This window comes from Peromyscus californicus, unplaced genomic scaffold (genome assembly GCF_007827085.1).
Source record: "Peromyscus californicus insignis strain IS unplaced genomic scaffold, ASM782708v3 Scaffold_4__1_contigs__length_199733344, whole genome shotgun sequence".
In the NCBI taxonomy this organism is placed as follows: Eukaryota; Metazoa; Chordata; class Mammalia; order Rodentia; family Cricetidae; genus Peromyscus; species Peromyscus californicus.
The window spans coordinates 67,607,012-67,623,134 of record NW_026294562.1 but is presented as its reverse complement, the minus strand read 5'-3'; the positions used below and the strand labels follow the sequence as shown (position 1 = coordinate 67,623,134).

Genomic DNA, 16,123 nt, shown 5'->3' with positions numbered 1-16,123 from the left:
TTTCTCAAGAGAGTTCCTTTTCCTTGGTGGCTTTCACTGTGGTCTCCACAGTGTCCTCATCCTGGGCAGTACGTTGCAAAACCCAGCTGGCATCTTGTGACCTGAGGGAGGCCTGAGGGTAGGGCAGCCAAGAGTTCCCTGGGGCCTGAGACCCCTGTTCCTATCATTGCAGGACCCTTTCTGGGAAGAATTGCTTGAGAACCCCAGGGGGACCAAGACTCACCCAAACCAGACCTTTAAGTGTCTCTATAGGCCACGTTCAATGCCCTGTGGCTATAGGCCAGCTTAGGTCAGGACGCACAGATGGGGTGATGTACGTCTCACAGTGTTAACAAGAATGCTGGGCTCCATGGTGCCAGGCATCTTTTACTTTAGGGGCCTGATGATCCTGGAGAACAGGCCACTTTGCTGTGCCATCCACCGGCCATTTCTAGGACAAGAGGTGAGGTGCCTGAAGACATGCTAAATTTTAGAGATTTCTCCAAGGAAGATTGTGCAGTTCTTTCCCCTCTGGTGTGGTCCCCATTGGTCCACATGCTGTGCTAACTCACAACTTACTGCCTGAGAGATTCTAGGGCTTGTCTCAGGTAAAGAACTGCCTCTGTGGCCGGGAGCACCTCATAGGTTCCCATGTTAGTGTGACCTCATGAATGGCATGCAGGGTGGCCAACATGAGTGGCTTGACCAGAAAGAAACAGAGTGCTGGGCCCCAGGGAAATGTCCAGTGAGGGCATTCTGGAGTATGGGGCTCACTCCAGCCGGAGGGTGGTTGGGGTCAGGCTCCCTAGCTCCAAAGGGAGAAAGTTTAGCATGGACAGGCATGGCTGGAGTAACAAGGTGTGAGGGATAAGGGAGTGAGCAGATGAGATGTTACTTGTCCAACCCAAAACACTCTGCTTGGGCCACCACAGCCACATTTGTCACCTGTGAGGCCTTGCTTTCCTCCTTTATAAAAGACACGCCCTTGCCAGGTAATCCTCCCAGCTCCTGGGGAGCTGACTGCGGACCTGGGTCACTTGACGGTGTGCAGATCGTGGGAGGCTATGTGTTGGACTGTGTCTTGATTCTTTCCCTTCACTGCTCCTCACAGGAGAAGTGTTACCAGTACTGGCCGGACCAGGGCTGCTGGACCTATGGGAACATCCGGGTGTGTGTGGAGGACTGCGTGGTTCTGGTGGACTACACCGTCCGCAAGTTCTGCATCCATCCGGTACACATGAATGTCTCACGTTGGCTTCTCGGGGAGCTAGGTTGGGGGGCTTTACAGTGTGAAGAACTGCCCTGCCTCGCCCTGCCCCCAGCATGGCAGGAACTCTCACTGACGCTGTGGCTGCAGGGCTGGGGCATGGGACAGAATGGGGCAGAGTTAATGAGTGATCAAGGACCTGATCTGCCGAGTGCTGGGCACTTAGACTCCCAGTAACTGTCATGGGCCTCCCTAGGAGGTGGGTGAGCCAACTGGAGAGGTAGGGGATTCAGTGGGAGGCCTTTCCCACTGCACTAAGCAGGCACTGTGCACCAAGCTCTACCAGGGTCCAGTATGAGGTCTTTTATACCCTAGCATTGTGAGACAAGATTGTTTGTCTCTCTGTTTATTTGTTTGAGACAGGGTCTCACTATAAGGTCCAGGCTAGCCTAGAACTCTTTATGGAGCACTCTGGCTTCAGACTTACAGAGATCCATCTGCCTTTGCCTCCCAAGTGATGGGGTTAAAGATGTGAGCCACCATGTCCAGTGACAGGAGTGTTTTATAATGGTGTCAAAATTATGTTCAGAATCTCCCCTGTGTTTTTCATGCTTGTTTCATGACAGCCTTCAATAAAAATGCTTGGAAACAAAGGCAGATGAAATGAAGACTTCAGGGATAGGCCATTTTATCAGGGATCAAATGTAGAGCAATGGTGTGATTAGGTTGCAATATCTGAACAGAAGTTTCTACAAGCCACTGCAGAAGGTTTTGAAAGGATACTGGAGGTGTGGCTCAGTGGTAGAGTATGTACCTAGCATGCTGTGAGCCATCCCAAAATTATTATCCCTTGCTGACCTCTTTTCTAGATACACAGAGTACACATGCATGCAAGTGTGCATGCACACAGCACCCCCCCCACACACACACACACAGAGTTCTAAACACACTGATATTGTCTTCTTCTGCCATCAGGGTCAGGAGAACCATGCTTCAAAGGCTTGAAGAATCTATGAGGGAGGGTCTGGACCTTCATCTTTTCTTCCCACACTGACTCTATGAGACTTAAAGAATACGCTTGTATATAAGAAAAAAAATAATTTAAAAAAATAATAAATTAAAATAAAAAGAATATGCTAGTGATGACTCAGCTCCCCAGGAGTGAGGTGGGACTGTCCAGACAGAGCAGAGAGACCCACCTCAGAGCTGGAATATCTGAACATTAGGACCAGCTTTTGAGATGCGGGGCTACTGGGATTCTGGCCTGGGAATAAGCAGCTGTGGGAATCCTTTGCCATCCAAGAGCTGTGCATACTCACAGCTGGTACGGCGCCCCTGTGTTCCAGGGCTCTCTGTGTTTGTGGACACTGACCTGGCATGAGCCTCAGCAGTCCTTCAGAAGGAGAGGCTGAGTGGTCGGGGTAAGGGGGCGCCCCCTCTCACTTCTTCCTTATCCCTTGCAGCAACTCCCGGACAGCTGCAAAGCCCCACGCCTGGTCTCCCAGCTACACTTCACCAGCTGGCCTGACTTTGGGGTACCCTTCACCCCCATCGGAATGCTGAAGTTCCTCAAGAAAGTGAAGACGCTCAACCCCTCACATGCTGGGCCCATTGTGGTCCACTGCAGGTATGTCAGGGAGGGGCAGGACCTTTGCAGGCAGTCACAGTGGGGTGGCTAGTGGGACAGTGTTGGGTGAGCAGAGCTAGGGCTGGTGGACAAGAAGTTTCCCAGCAGCTACCCCACTTGGTCGCTGGAACACATGCCCTGCCCCAGTGATGTCTGAATAGAACCCCAATATATAAACCTCTTCAAAGCTGACAGGCTCAGGTTGGTGGCCGGCACGGGAGCTCTGGGCAGATCCACTGCCTTGTCCTCTGTACTACCTGATACCCCAAGGATCATTCAGTTCCCATACCAGGTCACAACCACGGTGGTAACAAGAAGATAGTGTTTGGGGGTAGGAGTAATAAACAATACACACACACACACACACACACACACACACACACACACACACACACACACACACACTCTCACAGCTTCAGTGTCTCTGGTCCTGAGCTAAATTACTGGGGCTGCAGTGCCCTCTGGTGGCCTTGCACAGATTTGCTCCTTATTCCCCCAAGCTGTACCTTACTTAATTTTGCCCTAGGCTGTGTCCTTTGTCCCCAGGTTCAGGCATCTTCCCAGGCTTGTTATTTACTTCAGGGGAATGTGACTCACGAGGTGGCATCTTTCTCCTCCCTGAAGCGCGGGCGTGGGCCGGACAGGCACTTTCATTGTGATCGACGCCATGATGGACATGATACACTCAGAACAGAAGGTGGATGTCTTTGAGTTTGTGTCTAGAATCCGCAATCAGCGCCCTCAGATGGTCCAGACGGATGTGAGTGGCACCTCTTCCTGCTCTGGCCTAGGCATCGTAGAGCACTCAGGTGCCTTTGCCCTACTCCAGAGGCCCATTAAAAAAAGAAATTTTTTTTTTTTTTACTGTGTTTTTGTTATTGTCTTGATTTTGTTTTTACAATACCAGGTACTGCACCCCGGTCTGTCATGTGAATTCACTCTACCACTGAGCTGTATTCTCAGCCATTTTTTTACTCCCTGAGTCCTGATCTTACTGAGCTGCCCAGCCTGGCCTCGACCTGGCTCTGCAGCCTGGGCAGCCCTTGAGCTTGTGATCTTCAGATCTCAGCTTCCTGAATACCTGGGATTTTAAACCCGCACCCCCAGGCCCAGCTTATAGGCCTGGTTTTGACAAAGCAGGTGGCCATAGGCTACGAGCATGCCCAGTGTCAGACTTGATGTCCCTCCCACTCTGTCATCACCTCCCACAGAGTCTCAAAGACTGGTGACTCTGATCCTTAGTATGTTCACATGCCATGAGGGCGGTTCTAAGCGGCTGGCATAGCCCCGGGGGCCCCCAGGGAGGCAGCGGCCATTACTGTCATCTTACTTTACCCTAGACGACCAGTCTACATGATCATTAATGGGCTCCTGTCCTTTAACGTTCTCTTACCAGCGGAAGAAGGGAGCACTCTTTGGGCCCAGGGCAGACTTGAGCAGCACCCCCTGTCTCCCTGCAGGTACAGTACACATTCATCTACCAAGCCTTACTGGAGTACTACCTCTATGGGGACACAGAGCTGGATGTGTCCTCCCTGGAGAGACACCTGCAGACGCTACACAGCACAGCCACCCATTTTGACAAGATCGGGCTGGAGGAAGAGTTCAGGGTGAGTGCTCGGGGAGTCTTCCACACCCTAGACGAGTTCAGGGTGAGTCCTTGTCCTGCGGCGGTCGGTGGCTAAGGAGCCAGGAAAAATGGCCTCTTGTGGTCAGAGAGTTAGGAGACGGGTGTCAGGCTGTGGGCTTCTGGGGAAGAATGACAGGGCAAGCTACATGTAGGATCCCTTAGACCCCCAATGCCAAGGCCACTTCTGGAGATGGAGACAACCTTCTGAGCAAGTCCCCTGCCTCAGGTCTGTCATCCTTTGCTCTAACTACATTCCTTGGCTGCAGAAACTGACCAACGTGCGAATCATGAAGGAGAATATGAGGACTGGCAACCTGCCTGCCAACATGAAGAAGGCCCGCGTCATCCAGATCATTCCATGTAAGCCAGTGGGCATGTAGGCCTCAGGCCCTGAACCACCCACCTTTGAACATCCTACTAGGGAGCAAGTGCCTCTGTGTCCAACACAAGGAAGAAATGACCCTCCCAGGGCACTCTGGGAACTCTCCACAGACCCGTGAGGGTCTCAGGTGGTGCCTAGAATGTGACTCAAAGGCAAGACACTTGAGCTTTATAGGGAGGGTCCACTAAGAAGCTTGCCTCAGATATGACCTGGTGCCTCACCAGTGCTTTCTAGAGCTTGGAGACACCTCCCCGCTTACACAGGTGAGAGTAAATAGCATGGCCAAGAACACGCACTTGTCAAAGGACTAAATCAGACCAAAAATGAATTCAGCTAAGTCCTTCAAGGAAAAAAAAAAAAAAAAAAAACCTTGCCTTGGGGACTGCATAACACTGACCTAGGGTAGAGTTAACTCTGGCCTGCCATTGAGGGTTGGGATGACTGAGGCAAAGACCCACAGTAGGCATGGAGGGACTCACCTCTCCCCCACCCCCTCCCCCATGAGGTGGGGAACGAAGAGAAATGTGGGCAAACACAACTAGAGAAGCATGTGGGAAGCACTGGCTTGAAGAGACGGCAGTTCACGTCACACACCATGTTTCTTCGTGCCCTCCGTGGAGCAACAGCTCACCACCATTGAATGGCTGTAAACAGGCCTTCTCATCACGGCCGCCTCTTCTCCAGAAGCAGAGAGTTCCAAGAGACGAGGCAATCCACCCCCGTCCCCTGGCCTCCAGCCCTTGCTTCTCTGTGGCCTCAGTGTGTCCCCTGCCAGCCCCAGCTCCTATCTGGTTACCCTCCCTTTGTTCCTAGATGCAGTTTTTTTTTTTTTTTTTTGGTTTTTCGAGACAGGGTTTCTCTGTGTAGCTTTGCGCCTTTCCTGGGACTCACTTGGTAGCCCAGGCTGGCCTCGAACTCACAGAGATCCGCCTGGCTCTGCCTCCCGAGTGCTGGGATTAAAGGCGTGCGCCACCACCGCCCGGCTAGATGCAGTATTTTTAATGCTTCTGTTTGGGGACATATTTCACTGATTCATGAAAAATGAAAATGACAATTGGGTTGCTTTCAGAGCTTCCCCGAACCACTTTATGAACCTATTTGATAACGGAAACATCCCTAAGAGTTGGCTTTATTAATAGTCTTGGTCTGTGCCTTAGTTTCCTTTCCTGTTGCTATGATGGAATGCCCTGACAAAAACAACTTAAAGTAGAGTTTAGTCTGGTTCACAGTTCCAGGGTACAGTCCATCCTGGTGGGGAAGTCAAGGCAGAGGGAACTTGGAGCAGCTGCTCACATGACATCTGCAGTCAGGAAGCTGAGAGCAATGAGCACATGCTGCGGCTCATCCCACTTCCTCCATCTGGCACAGTCTAGGAGTCCCTGGCCAGAGAATGACTCTGCCCACAATTAACATGGGTCTTCACATCAGTTAATGGAACCAAGGTAACCCCCACAGTTGGCCCCAGGCCCATCTCCTCGCCAGCCTAGATCTTGCCAAGCTGACTATTAACCTTGACCATCATAGTCTATAAGGCAGGGTGGTATCTACCCTAACAAAGGGAATCCTACTTTGCAGATGACTTCAATCGGGTAATCCTCTCCATGAAAAGAGGGCAAGAATACACAGACTATATCAACGCATCCTTCATTGATGTATGTATTGCAGCTCCGTGTGTGTGTGTGTGTGTGTGTGTGTGTGTGTGTGTGTGTGTGTGTGTGGTGCAACGTGTGACTCCCTCCTGTAGGAACACGTGCTCTTGAGTGTGAGCCTTGCTCTACACACAGTAGGAGGCATCGGCACACTATTTTCTTAGGAGAATTACTTGTTTTTAAAATAATAAACCGTGAGCCAAGTGTGGTGGTACACACGTGTAATCCCAAGACTTGAGGATTGGAGATAGGAATATCAGGAACTCAAAGCTAGCCTCAGCTACATAGGGATTTTGAGACCAGCTTGTGCTATATGAAACCCTGCTTCAAATTTTCAAAATAAGGGAAAGATGCCTTATTAGCTCAGAACACCTGCTGCTCTTACAGAGGGCCTGCGTTTGGTTTGCTGTACCCACACAGTGGCTCACAACCACTGGAACTCCAGTTTCGAGAGAGTTGAGGCTCTCTTTTGATCTCCACAGGCACCAGGCATGTACATGGTACACATACCTACATGTAGGCAAACACCCATGCACATAAAATTAAAAAGCAATAAATCTTTAAAAGATTTGGTACTCCAAAGCTATTGGCGGGATGAATACCCACGACGACGGAGCTTTAGAATTGGGGCCTAGTCTCACTGCTGACTAATTGGCTGTTTCCACGTGACCTTTGATGGATAGCTTCTCCATATTTGCATAGGTGTGACACCACAGATGGATATGTGCAGAGCGTGTGCTGGCTCTTGAATGATGTCTGTGAACCCACATAGACTGGGTGATGATTTATCTAGGGACACAGCTGGGGCCGGTCTCCATGCACAGTGGAGTTGGAAGAAAGACAAGAAAGAACCTTATGGCCAACAGCCTATTAGCTCTTCTGCTGCACTTGAGGGGACAGATGGAGGTGTTGAGACTAGAAGCCCCTGCTCTAGCTCCACACCAAGGCCCTCTGGACCACCATGATGAGAATCTAGCTATGGCACACAAAAGCCCATTAAGAGCAAGGCCACCGAATGCTGGTAACCTAGAGCCTCTGATAGCCCTTAGAGATAACCTCAGCACCCTGATAAAGTGGCAGTTCCTGCTTCATGGGTGTATCTGTGGGCTGGGGCATGCGTCTGTGACAGCAAGCCTTCTGTTCAGGCCATGGAATGTTGGAGTTGTTGACATCAGCCTAGGGCTGTCCTGTGTGTCTGTGGAGGTGGTAGCTCTGGGGACAGGTAGCTCACCCCTAACCTCTGCTTCCCTCAAGGGCTACAGGCAGAAGGACTACTTCATGGCCACACAGGGGCCTCTGGCTCACACAGTTGAGGACTTCTGGAGGATGGTGTGGGAGTGGAAATCACACACGATCGTCATGCTGACCGAGGTGCAGGAGCGGGAGCAGGTGAGCAGGTCATCTGTGCACGGGATGTATGTGAGGGAGGTAGCTAATGATATGATGCCTCAGCAGTGTGGAGCCTGTGAACACATAAGGGAGATCAAGCCGGGAGGACTCAGGAGGGAGGGAGGGAGGGAGGAGGGGAGGAGGCTGGGATGACTGAGATCTTACTTCATCTTTGCTTTTGATGGGTGGAAGGGTGGTTGGCCATAAACAGCCTTGGCCTTCCATACCCTTACACTTACTTGCCTTGATGTGCCGCTACTTTTTTAAATGTCAAGGTCACAGCCTGTGAATGCAAAAGGCATTTACTTACTGTCTGCGAGACATAAAGGCAGACATTGATCTATGCCCCTGGTTGTTGTCCTAATGAAGTTAGATGACTTTGGCATTTCCATTTTCCCAGAGACCCACCTGTGGCCTGATAATGTCACGAACCCAGAAAAATATGCTTTACTAGCACCGAGCGCCTCTCTGAGTGTTATCCCAAGACATGGCCGTGACCCTGAATCTATGTTTTGATTTCTTTGCTTTAAAAAACAAACTTGGGGCTGGAGAGATGGCTCATTGGTTAAGAGCATTGGCAGCTCTTCCAGAGGTCCAGAGTTCAATTCCCAGCAACCACGTGATGGCTCACAGCCATCTATAATGGGATCTGATGCCCTCTTCTGGCATGCAGTATATATCCAGATAGAATACCATATACATAAAATAAATAAATCTTTTTAAAAAATTTAAAAGACAAACAAACAAACAAAAACTTTACTGAGATATGCTTTCACTCAGAAAGAAATCCATCTTTTTAAGGAAACAGCTTGTTAGGGTTTAATGTGTTCATAGAGTTGGGCAAACATACCTTCTGTCAAATCACAGTTACCATCTCAAAAAGCAACACTGTTCCATTAACAGTCACCTCATTGCTCCCTGCCCCAGCCCCAGACAACACTGGCCAGTTTCCTGACTCTACTGACTTGCTTTTCTGAACGCTACTGTAAATGCAGTCACACAGAGGGGGCTGTTTCAGGAGTGAGTCCTCATCTGCCATCATGGCATCAAAGCTCGTCCACTGCTAGCATAAATCTGGACTTCATTCTTTTCTAACTATTTAACATACATGAACAATGTATCTCGATCATGTCTCCCCAAGCTCCCTTCCCTCTTCCCTCAGGTACCCCCAGCAAGTCCCCCTCTCCTCTCCTTTCCTTTTTCTTGTAACCCACCAAGTCCCAATTAATGCTGCCTATTGGAATGTGGACTGGTTTTGTCAGCTTGCTTGTGAGTGGTTCTTGAGCCAGGAACTATAGCTGCAGTGAGTTCATGAAAGGAATTTCACACACCCCTCCCCATTTCTGGCCCTTAAATTCTTTCTACTCCAGCTTCCATGATGTTCCTTCCCTGAGCCTCAATGAGTCCAGGATTGGGGCAGAGTTGATATAGATGTCCCGAGTAAGACTGTGCACTCAGTGCAGACTTCTTCACTGACGATATATTCCATCTTGTGAATGGTGATGCAACTTGCATTTCCTTGTTCACCCGTTGATGGATACCTGTGCCGTTTCCACTTTGGGGTGTTGGGATACTGATGCTGTGGCCATTTGTGTTCAAGTTTTTGTGCAGGAATAACTTTTGTGTTTCTCATCCACATACCTACGAGTGAAATCACTTCCTTATAATATAACTTCATATCATAAACTTTGATCATTCAAGATTTTCAAGATTTTTTTTAAAATTGTGTGCTGGGGGTGGGGACGGGGAGGCATGCATATGAGTGCAGGTACACACAAAGACCCAGAAGAGGGAGTCAGACCCCCTAGAGCTGGAGTTATAGGCAATGGTGCATTGCCTGATAGGGATGCTGAGAACCTTCTGGTCCTCTGAAAAAACCAGTACCTGCTCTTAGCCTCTGACCTCATCCCCGTTTACAATCCCAATCTCAGTGTTCAAGGGCTCTATTTGTCTACATTCCTGACAACACTGGTGTTTTGTCCTCCTGATTAAAGCTATCCTGGTGGATATATCATTTGTTTTGTTAGGGGGGCATGGAATCAGCTGGATAAAGTAGTAACACCTGTAATCCCAGCACTGGGAAGTGGCAGAGGAGGCTTAGAGAATTTCTCTTATCCTCTGCTACAAGGGAAATTCAAGGACAGGCAACAACTCCCCCGCGGGGGGGGGGGGGGGGGGCACTTTTAAATCATATGTATTCATGCCTAAAGAAGCAGTTACTTTATTCTGCTTGTGCTGCAACTTTATATAAAGAATTCCATTGTGTGTAATCTCCTGAGACTTGATTTTTCTAAATAGAGTGGTGACTCTGCTGTTCTCCTATGCTTATGTCTGTGACTGGGACTCAGCCACTATTTCCTTGTATTCTGCTACAAACATACATCCTGCATCCACTTATTCAGCCCTTCTTACATCCTCGACAGCGGCCCCAGTTCCATCCCGTTGCTTGGTGAGCAGTGATGACATGCTTCTTGCTGCCAGTGGTTAGCAGGAGCCAGGTAGACAAAATGTCAGATTGCAGATTGTCCAAGAGTGAGAATGCCTGGTTGCTGTCCAAAGTGGTTTTTAAAGTGACTATCAGTGATGAATGAGACATAGTCATTGGCATGGCTAGTGTTCTGAGAGTGCGCGGAGTTCTCAGGCACTCTGGTCCTTGCTAAGTGAATGTTAATTTAGCTTTTCATGGCTTTTATTGGCATTTCTCTCATTTCTACAAGGTGGAACATCACCTTACATATCTATGGATGTCTTCTTTCTTGTATAAAATGCATCCCTTGCTTTTTACCTCTCTTGTTATTTTTCTCACTGCTGTGATATAGCACCTGTAAAGAAAAAAAAGCTTAAGGAAAGATAGGTTTATTTTGGCTCATGAATTGAAAGAAAATCCATCATGGCAGCTGGAGCACAGGGCATCTGGTCACATTGCAGATGCAGTCAGGAAGCAGATAGATGGGCACATGTGATCCACTCACTTCCTCCTGTTCATTCACTCTGGACTCCGGGCCATGGAGTGATACCACCTACAGTCAATGTGTGTTTTCCTCTGTCAGTTGAATCTCTCTGGAAACACCCTCACAAGAGGCTAGGTGTGTCTCCCAGGTGATTCTAAACCTCATCAAAGTGTCAATCAAGATTAACTATCGGCCGGGCGTTGGTGGCGCACGCCTTTAATCCCAGCACTCGGGAGGCAGAGCCAGGCGGATCTCTGTGAGTTCAAGGCCAGCCTGGGCTACCAAGTGAGTTCCAGGAAAAGGCGCAAAGCTACACGGAGAAACCCTGTCTCAAAAAACCAAAAAAAAAAAAAAGAGAGAGAGAAAAGATTAACTATCAAAGTCCCTGTTTTTCTACCGGGCTGTTTGCCTTCCTATTGCTTTAAGAGTTCTTTACATATGGTGGATGTTCCTCCTGTGCTGGCTTCATGAGGTGAGCATCTTGCTGCACTCAGCAGCCTCCCCTTTACTCCTTGCGAGATGGTTGTTGACAAAGCAAAGTGAACTTCATTGGAAGCTGGTATTTCTGTCTTTTGCCTCAGGGTTGGTTCGTCTTTTATGCCTTCTTATTTAGTGAGACACAAAAAATAAAAGAGTATTCCAGGTCAAGTTGAAATATAGGTTAATGTTGTTTGTTTACTGGCCTGGTTCTAGGAGAAGCTCCGGTGTTCATGTCAACCTCGCACAGTGAGTCTGGGATTTCATCTTCCAGTTCCACTGTAGCCAGACTTTCTTTGGGACCACTAGATCCCCAATAATGACACAGAGACTTATTATTAATTATGAAAGCTCAGCCTTAGTTTAGGTTTTTCCCCAACTAGCTCTTTTAACTTCAATTAACTTGTTTCTATTAATTTACATTCTGTCAGGTGGCTCAGATACCTCTTCTCTGTACTGTATGTCCAACTTCTTCAGTGTCTTGCTAGCGTCTCTCACGTGCCTAGATTTATCCTGAGTTCCTATTTCTGCACGGAAGTCTCACCCATTCTTTCCTGCCTAGCTATCGGCCATTCAGCTCTTTATTAAACCAGTCACAGTGAAACATCTTCACAAGTGTAAACAAATACTCCACAACATTCCACCCATTGAGTAAATCTTCCTTTCTCCCATGTATCAAAGTTCTGTATATCAGTGTCTTTCCAGACCCGTTCTCTGCTCAAGGTCAACAGACATTAATGGGATTCATATCCATGTTCACATAAGATGTTCTGGTCATGTGAAATGGCCCAGCATCAGTACTGCACCATAAGGAGGCAACAAAACATTGTATTTTGTCCCTCTAGGATAAATGCTACCAGTATTGGCCAACAGAGGGCTCGGTGACTCATGGAGATATAACTATAGAAATAAAGAGCGACACCCTGTCTGAAGCCATCAGCATACGAGACTTCCTGGTTACCTTTAAACAGGTATTATTGCTGTGGTTCCCCCAAATTCTAGTGGACCTCAGGAAGCACCATCACTCTGTATGTGCTCACTACTATATCAGGGTGGGCCCTGTACCTGTCACCATCCACCTGTTCCTAAGTCCCAGGGAACCACGAGGGGCCAGTGGAGCATCTGGTGGCAGGTAGCCTATGAAGTTCTGGCTTCTATGCCACCTGCCTCCTGCTGGAGGATGAGTCCGATAGTAAAGAGGTTAATTTACTGGGCCTTGCTTCTGGGGAGAGTGACCTCAGCTGAGGATGGAGGAACAATGGGCCTGAAGGAAGGTAGAGAGGCCTCTTGGGTCCCTTCCAGAACCTCTCGCTGTCCCTGTCCACACTGGACAAGGAACCCTGACCACACAGCCTGGGCTGTCTGGCTCAGTGAGAGGTAGAAGAATTGACAAGCTGGATTCAATTGGATTTAATCCTGAACTGAGACAATCAGTCCAGGAAAGCTATACCTGTGCAAATATTTTCTTCCCTCCGGGCCAGCAGTGGACTGCCTGAGCTGCTGGGCTTGCCCCCAGCCCTTGATGGGAACTCAGAACTTAACTTCCCAAGAAACATGAGTCTTATCTTTGAGTGAAGCACAAGGCCCCTGAGAGGGCTGGGCAGAGCCTAGTGGGGTCTAGAAGGAAGCGTAGTCATTGCTAGCCAGTCCCCTGGACTGCCTAGGTGGGGCTTTGAGACCCAGGAGGACCCAGGGCCAGGCATGTAAGGCAGCTACCACTGAGACTTCTCTCCCATCTGTAGCCCCTGGCCCGCCAGGAAGAGCAGATCCGCATGGTAAGACAATTCCATTTCCACGGCTGGCCTGAGGTTGGAATCCCAGCTGAGGGCAAAGGCATGATCGACCTCATCGCAGCCGTGCAGAAGCAGCAGCAGCAGACAGGCAACCACCCGATCACGGTGCACTGCAGGTGAGCTGCCCCTCCCCCACGAGTGCCCCGTCCTGGCCGGACCGCAAAAGTGGCCCATGTGTTTCTAGAGACCCACTCTGCAGCTAGGGGGAGCTGGATAGCTGCTCTCAGGAGATGGTTTCCCTAGACCATGGGTCACCTTCCCTTTTATACAGGCACACCTAACTTCACAGATGTGCACCAAAACCACTTCATTACTCATGCAGAATGCACATTCTAGGAGGAGTCAGAATGGGCACAGGGTACTGTGTCCCGTTGAAGTCACACAAACTTCCCAGGCAAAGCCCTCAGACACCCTTCTGGACTTCAGCTGGCCCGTGTGCACTCTGACAGGCAGCTCTGGCGCAAGCTGCTCCACCATCATTGCCCGCCCTCTCCCCTGGCTTGGAAAACATTCAGTGCAGCTGACTGAAAGCACAGGATGGAATACGAGGACCCCATGAATAGCCCCACCCTGGTATCTGTGTGTGTATGATCATGAGGTACATAAATGTAACCCATGAAGGCCAGAGGCCAAGCCCGGGTCTCCTTCCTCAGGTGTGAACCACTTTCACTTGATTTTATAGTTGCTGATTGAGCGATGTTGGTTAGCCAGGGAGCCCCAGGGCGTGCCCAGCTTTTTTTATGGAGTGTCTGGAGACTGAACTCAAGTCCTCATGCTTGCATAGAAAGTACTTTTCTGACTGAACCATCTCCCCAGACTCCAGGCTTGGATCTCTAAAGTAAACATGTTCCACCACTCACATACCCATAGTCAGGCTCCAGGGACGCATTCCTGATGACCCTAGCGACAGCAACTAACCAGGCCTATGGCAAGCAACATATGGAGAAAGAGTGAATGTATGACCGATCCATAGCTCCCTTGCATCCCTGGCTGGGCAGGTCCTGCCAACACTATGCTACCTGCTGCAGTGATCTTTGCACACTTGCAAAGCCCTGGCAAGCAGCAGTTTAGGATGCTTTTATTTTGGGGTGATTCTCACTAGCTGCTGGAGCTGTGGTTGTTTCATTTCCTGAACATTTGACTCATACTTTAGGACACTCTTTATTTTCACCCATTACCCTATTCCTGGTGTCCAAGGAGCCCCTGTTTAATGAGAGGGATGGATACTCTCCCTGTGTGGATAACCCACCTAGTGTACTCCATGCCTGGCCAGCAAGTGGCGCTCACAGTTCAGTTTTCAGTCCCAGGAGCCTATGCAGAGCTCCGAGAATGAATGAACTAGAAATAAGTGTCTCTTTGCTCTGCAGTGCTAGAGATAAATTCTGCAAGCCTGGGGCAGCAGGTAGTAGCCATGGGGACCACAACAGTAGATCTTGAACATCAGAGTAGGCCCACATTTGTGGAGATTCCAAGAGGTCCAAGGACAGCCATGCCCCGCCAGGGGGCACTAGAAAAGGCTGGCCTGGAGCCTTCTTTAGCCTCTCCTAGATCTCTTCTGTGGGGCTTGGCTCATCAGGCCAAGCACCATCTTTAGGAGAGCCCACTATTCCTACCAGAGAATTTCCTATCATGCCATCCCTAAAACGTCACCTTTAGATGTCAATGTTCCAGAATCCAGGCCTTGGCACTTGCCAGGAACTCTTCTCCTTGTCACTAAAAGAGAAAGTTTGCATTTCTAATGCATCCCAGGCAATGCTGAGCTGACAGCCAGAGGACCGTACTTTTTGTAAACACCACTTAAAAGTCTCTAAGCGGTCCCCATCCATGTCAGGTGCTGTCTGACTACTATGCTTAGAGAAGTGAGCAGCGTAAGCAGAGTTCCGTTTGCTGAGTCTTGCTGTATTACCGTATATAAGCGATCCTTTAAGCTGCAGTCAAGGGGCTTGGGAGACAGCTCAGTCAATATAGTGTTTTGCTGGATGAACATGAGTCTTTACCCACATAAAAAGCCTTCTGAGGTGGTGCACATCTGTGACCTTCAGTGCTAGTGAGGCACAGACACAAGTCAAACCCGGTGGCCTGGTGACCAGCCAGCCCAGCCAAGACAGTGAGCTTTAGGTTCAGTGAAAGAGCACGTCTAAAAAGAAGGTGGAAAGCTATAGGGTAAGACAACAAACATAGACCTCTGGCCTCTACATGTGTACACACACACACACACACACACACACACACACACACACACATTTACATGCATATGAACATACACAGCATCAAACACAAAGATGCAGTCAGATGCGGGTGCCTTTCAGTGACTGGTACTTCAGTTCTGCCCTGGCACACAGGGGTGGGGTGGGGTGGTAAGTGCCCAGGTCTCTTCTTCCCCATGTGTGATCTCCCTTGCTTTGCCTTCACTATGAACGTTCCCTCCACAGTGCGGGAGCAGGGCGGACAGGCACATTCATAGCACTCAGCAACATTTTGGAACGAGTGAAAGCCGAGGGACTCCTAGATGTCTTTCAAGCTGTGAAGAGCTTAAGACTTCAGAGACCACACATGGTGCAAACCCTGGTAAGAATCTGAATGATCTGATGTTCCAGAAGAGTCGGGAATTGTTTCATGTGCTTGATGTAGGTTTCATTAAAGGAGTACCCACTGTATAGGAGGAGGAGGAGGGCTCATTTCCCAGAGTGACTGACCCAACTGCAGCCTTTCACAGTAAACCTCCCCCCTCCCCCATCCCCATCTTAGACTCAAGAGGAGGAGCTCATGTGCAAATTTTATTTCCATTAAAAAACACTGTTACAGAGTTCAAAAGCAGCCCTGAGGTTCAAAGTCCTGATGCTTGTTATTTTCCATGTTCCACTGTTGCATCTAGTCTGTTTGCCTTTGGAAGGTCTCACTCAACCTCAAGGCCCCTCTGAGGGTCTTGCCTGGCAGGGGCGGGACGTCTCCTAGCATCCAACTGCTCTACATAGTCTCTTTCATTACCCCACGCACACTTCCTGGTTAGAGGGAGAGAGTCTGCACTGAATTCCGGAA

General features: G+C 49.3%; 1 protein-coding gene across 1 annotated transcript in view; it reads left to right on the top strand.

The window, feature by feature from the left end:
• The window catches only part of Ptpre (protein tyrosine phosphatase receptor type E), a 151,497-nt gene that overhangs the window by 131,113 nt on the left and 4,261 nt on the right, over nt 1–16,123 (top strand). Inside the window, exons 11-20 of the mRNA XM_052762233.1 lie at nt 1,091–1,210; nt 2,650–2,813; nt 3,438–3,573; nt 4,274–4,423; nt 4,710–4,803; nt 6,401–6,477; nt 7,729–7,863; nt 12,137–12,262; nt 13,034–13,200; nt 15,517–15,652. Coding sequence (XP_052618193.1) covers nt 1,091–1,210; nt 2,650–2,813; nt 3,438–3,573; nt 4,274–4,423; nt 4,710–4,803; nt 6,401–6,477; nt 7,729–7,863; nt 12,137–12,262; nt 13,034–13,200; nt 15,517–15,652 — 1,305 coding nt within the window. The remainder of the gene's footprint in view (nt 1–1,090; nt 1,211–2,649; nt 2,814–3,437; nt 3,574–4,273; nt 4,424–4,709; nt 4,804–6,400; nt 6,478–7,728; nt 7,864–12,136; nt 12,263–13,033; nt 13,201–15,516; nt 15,653–16,123) is intronic.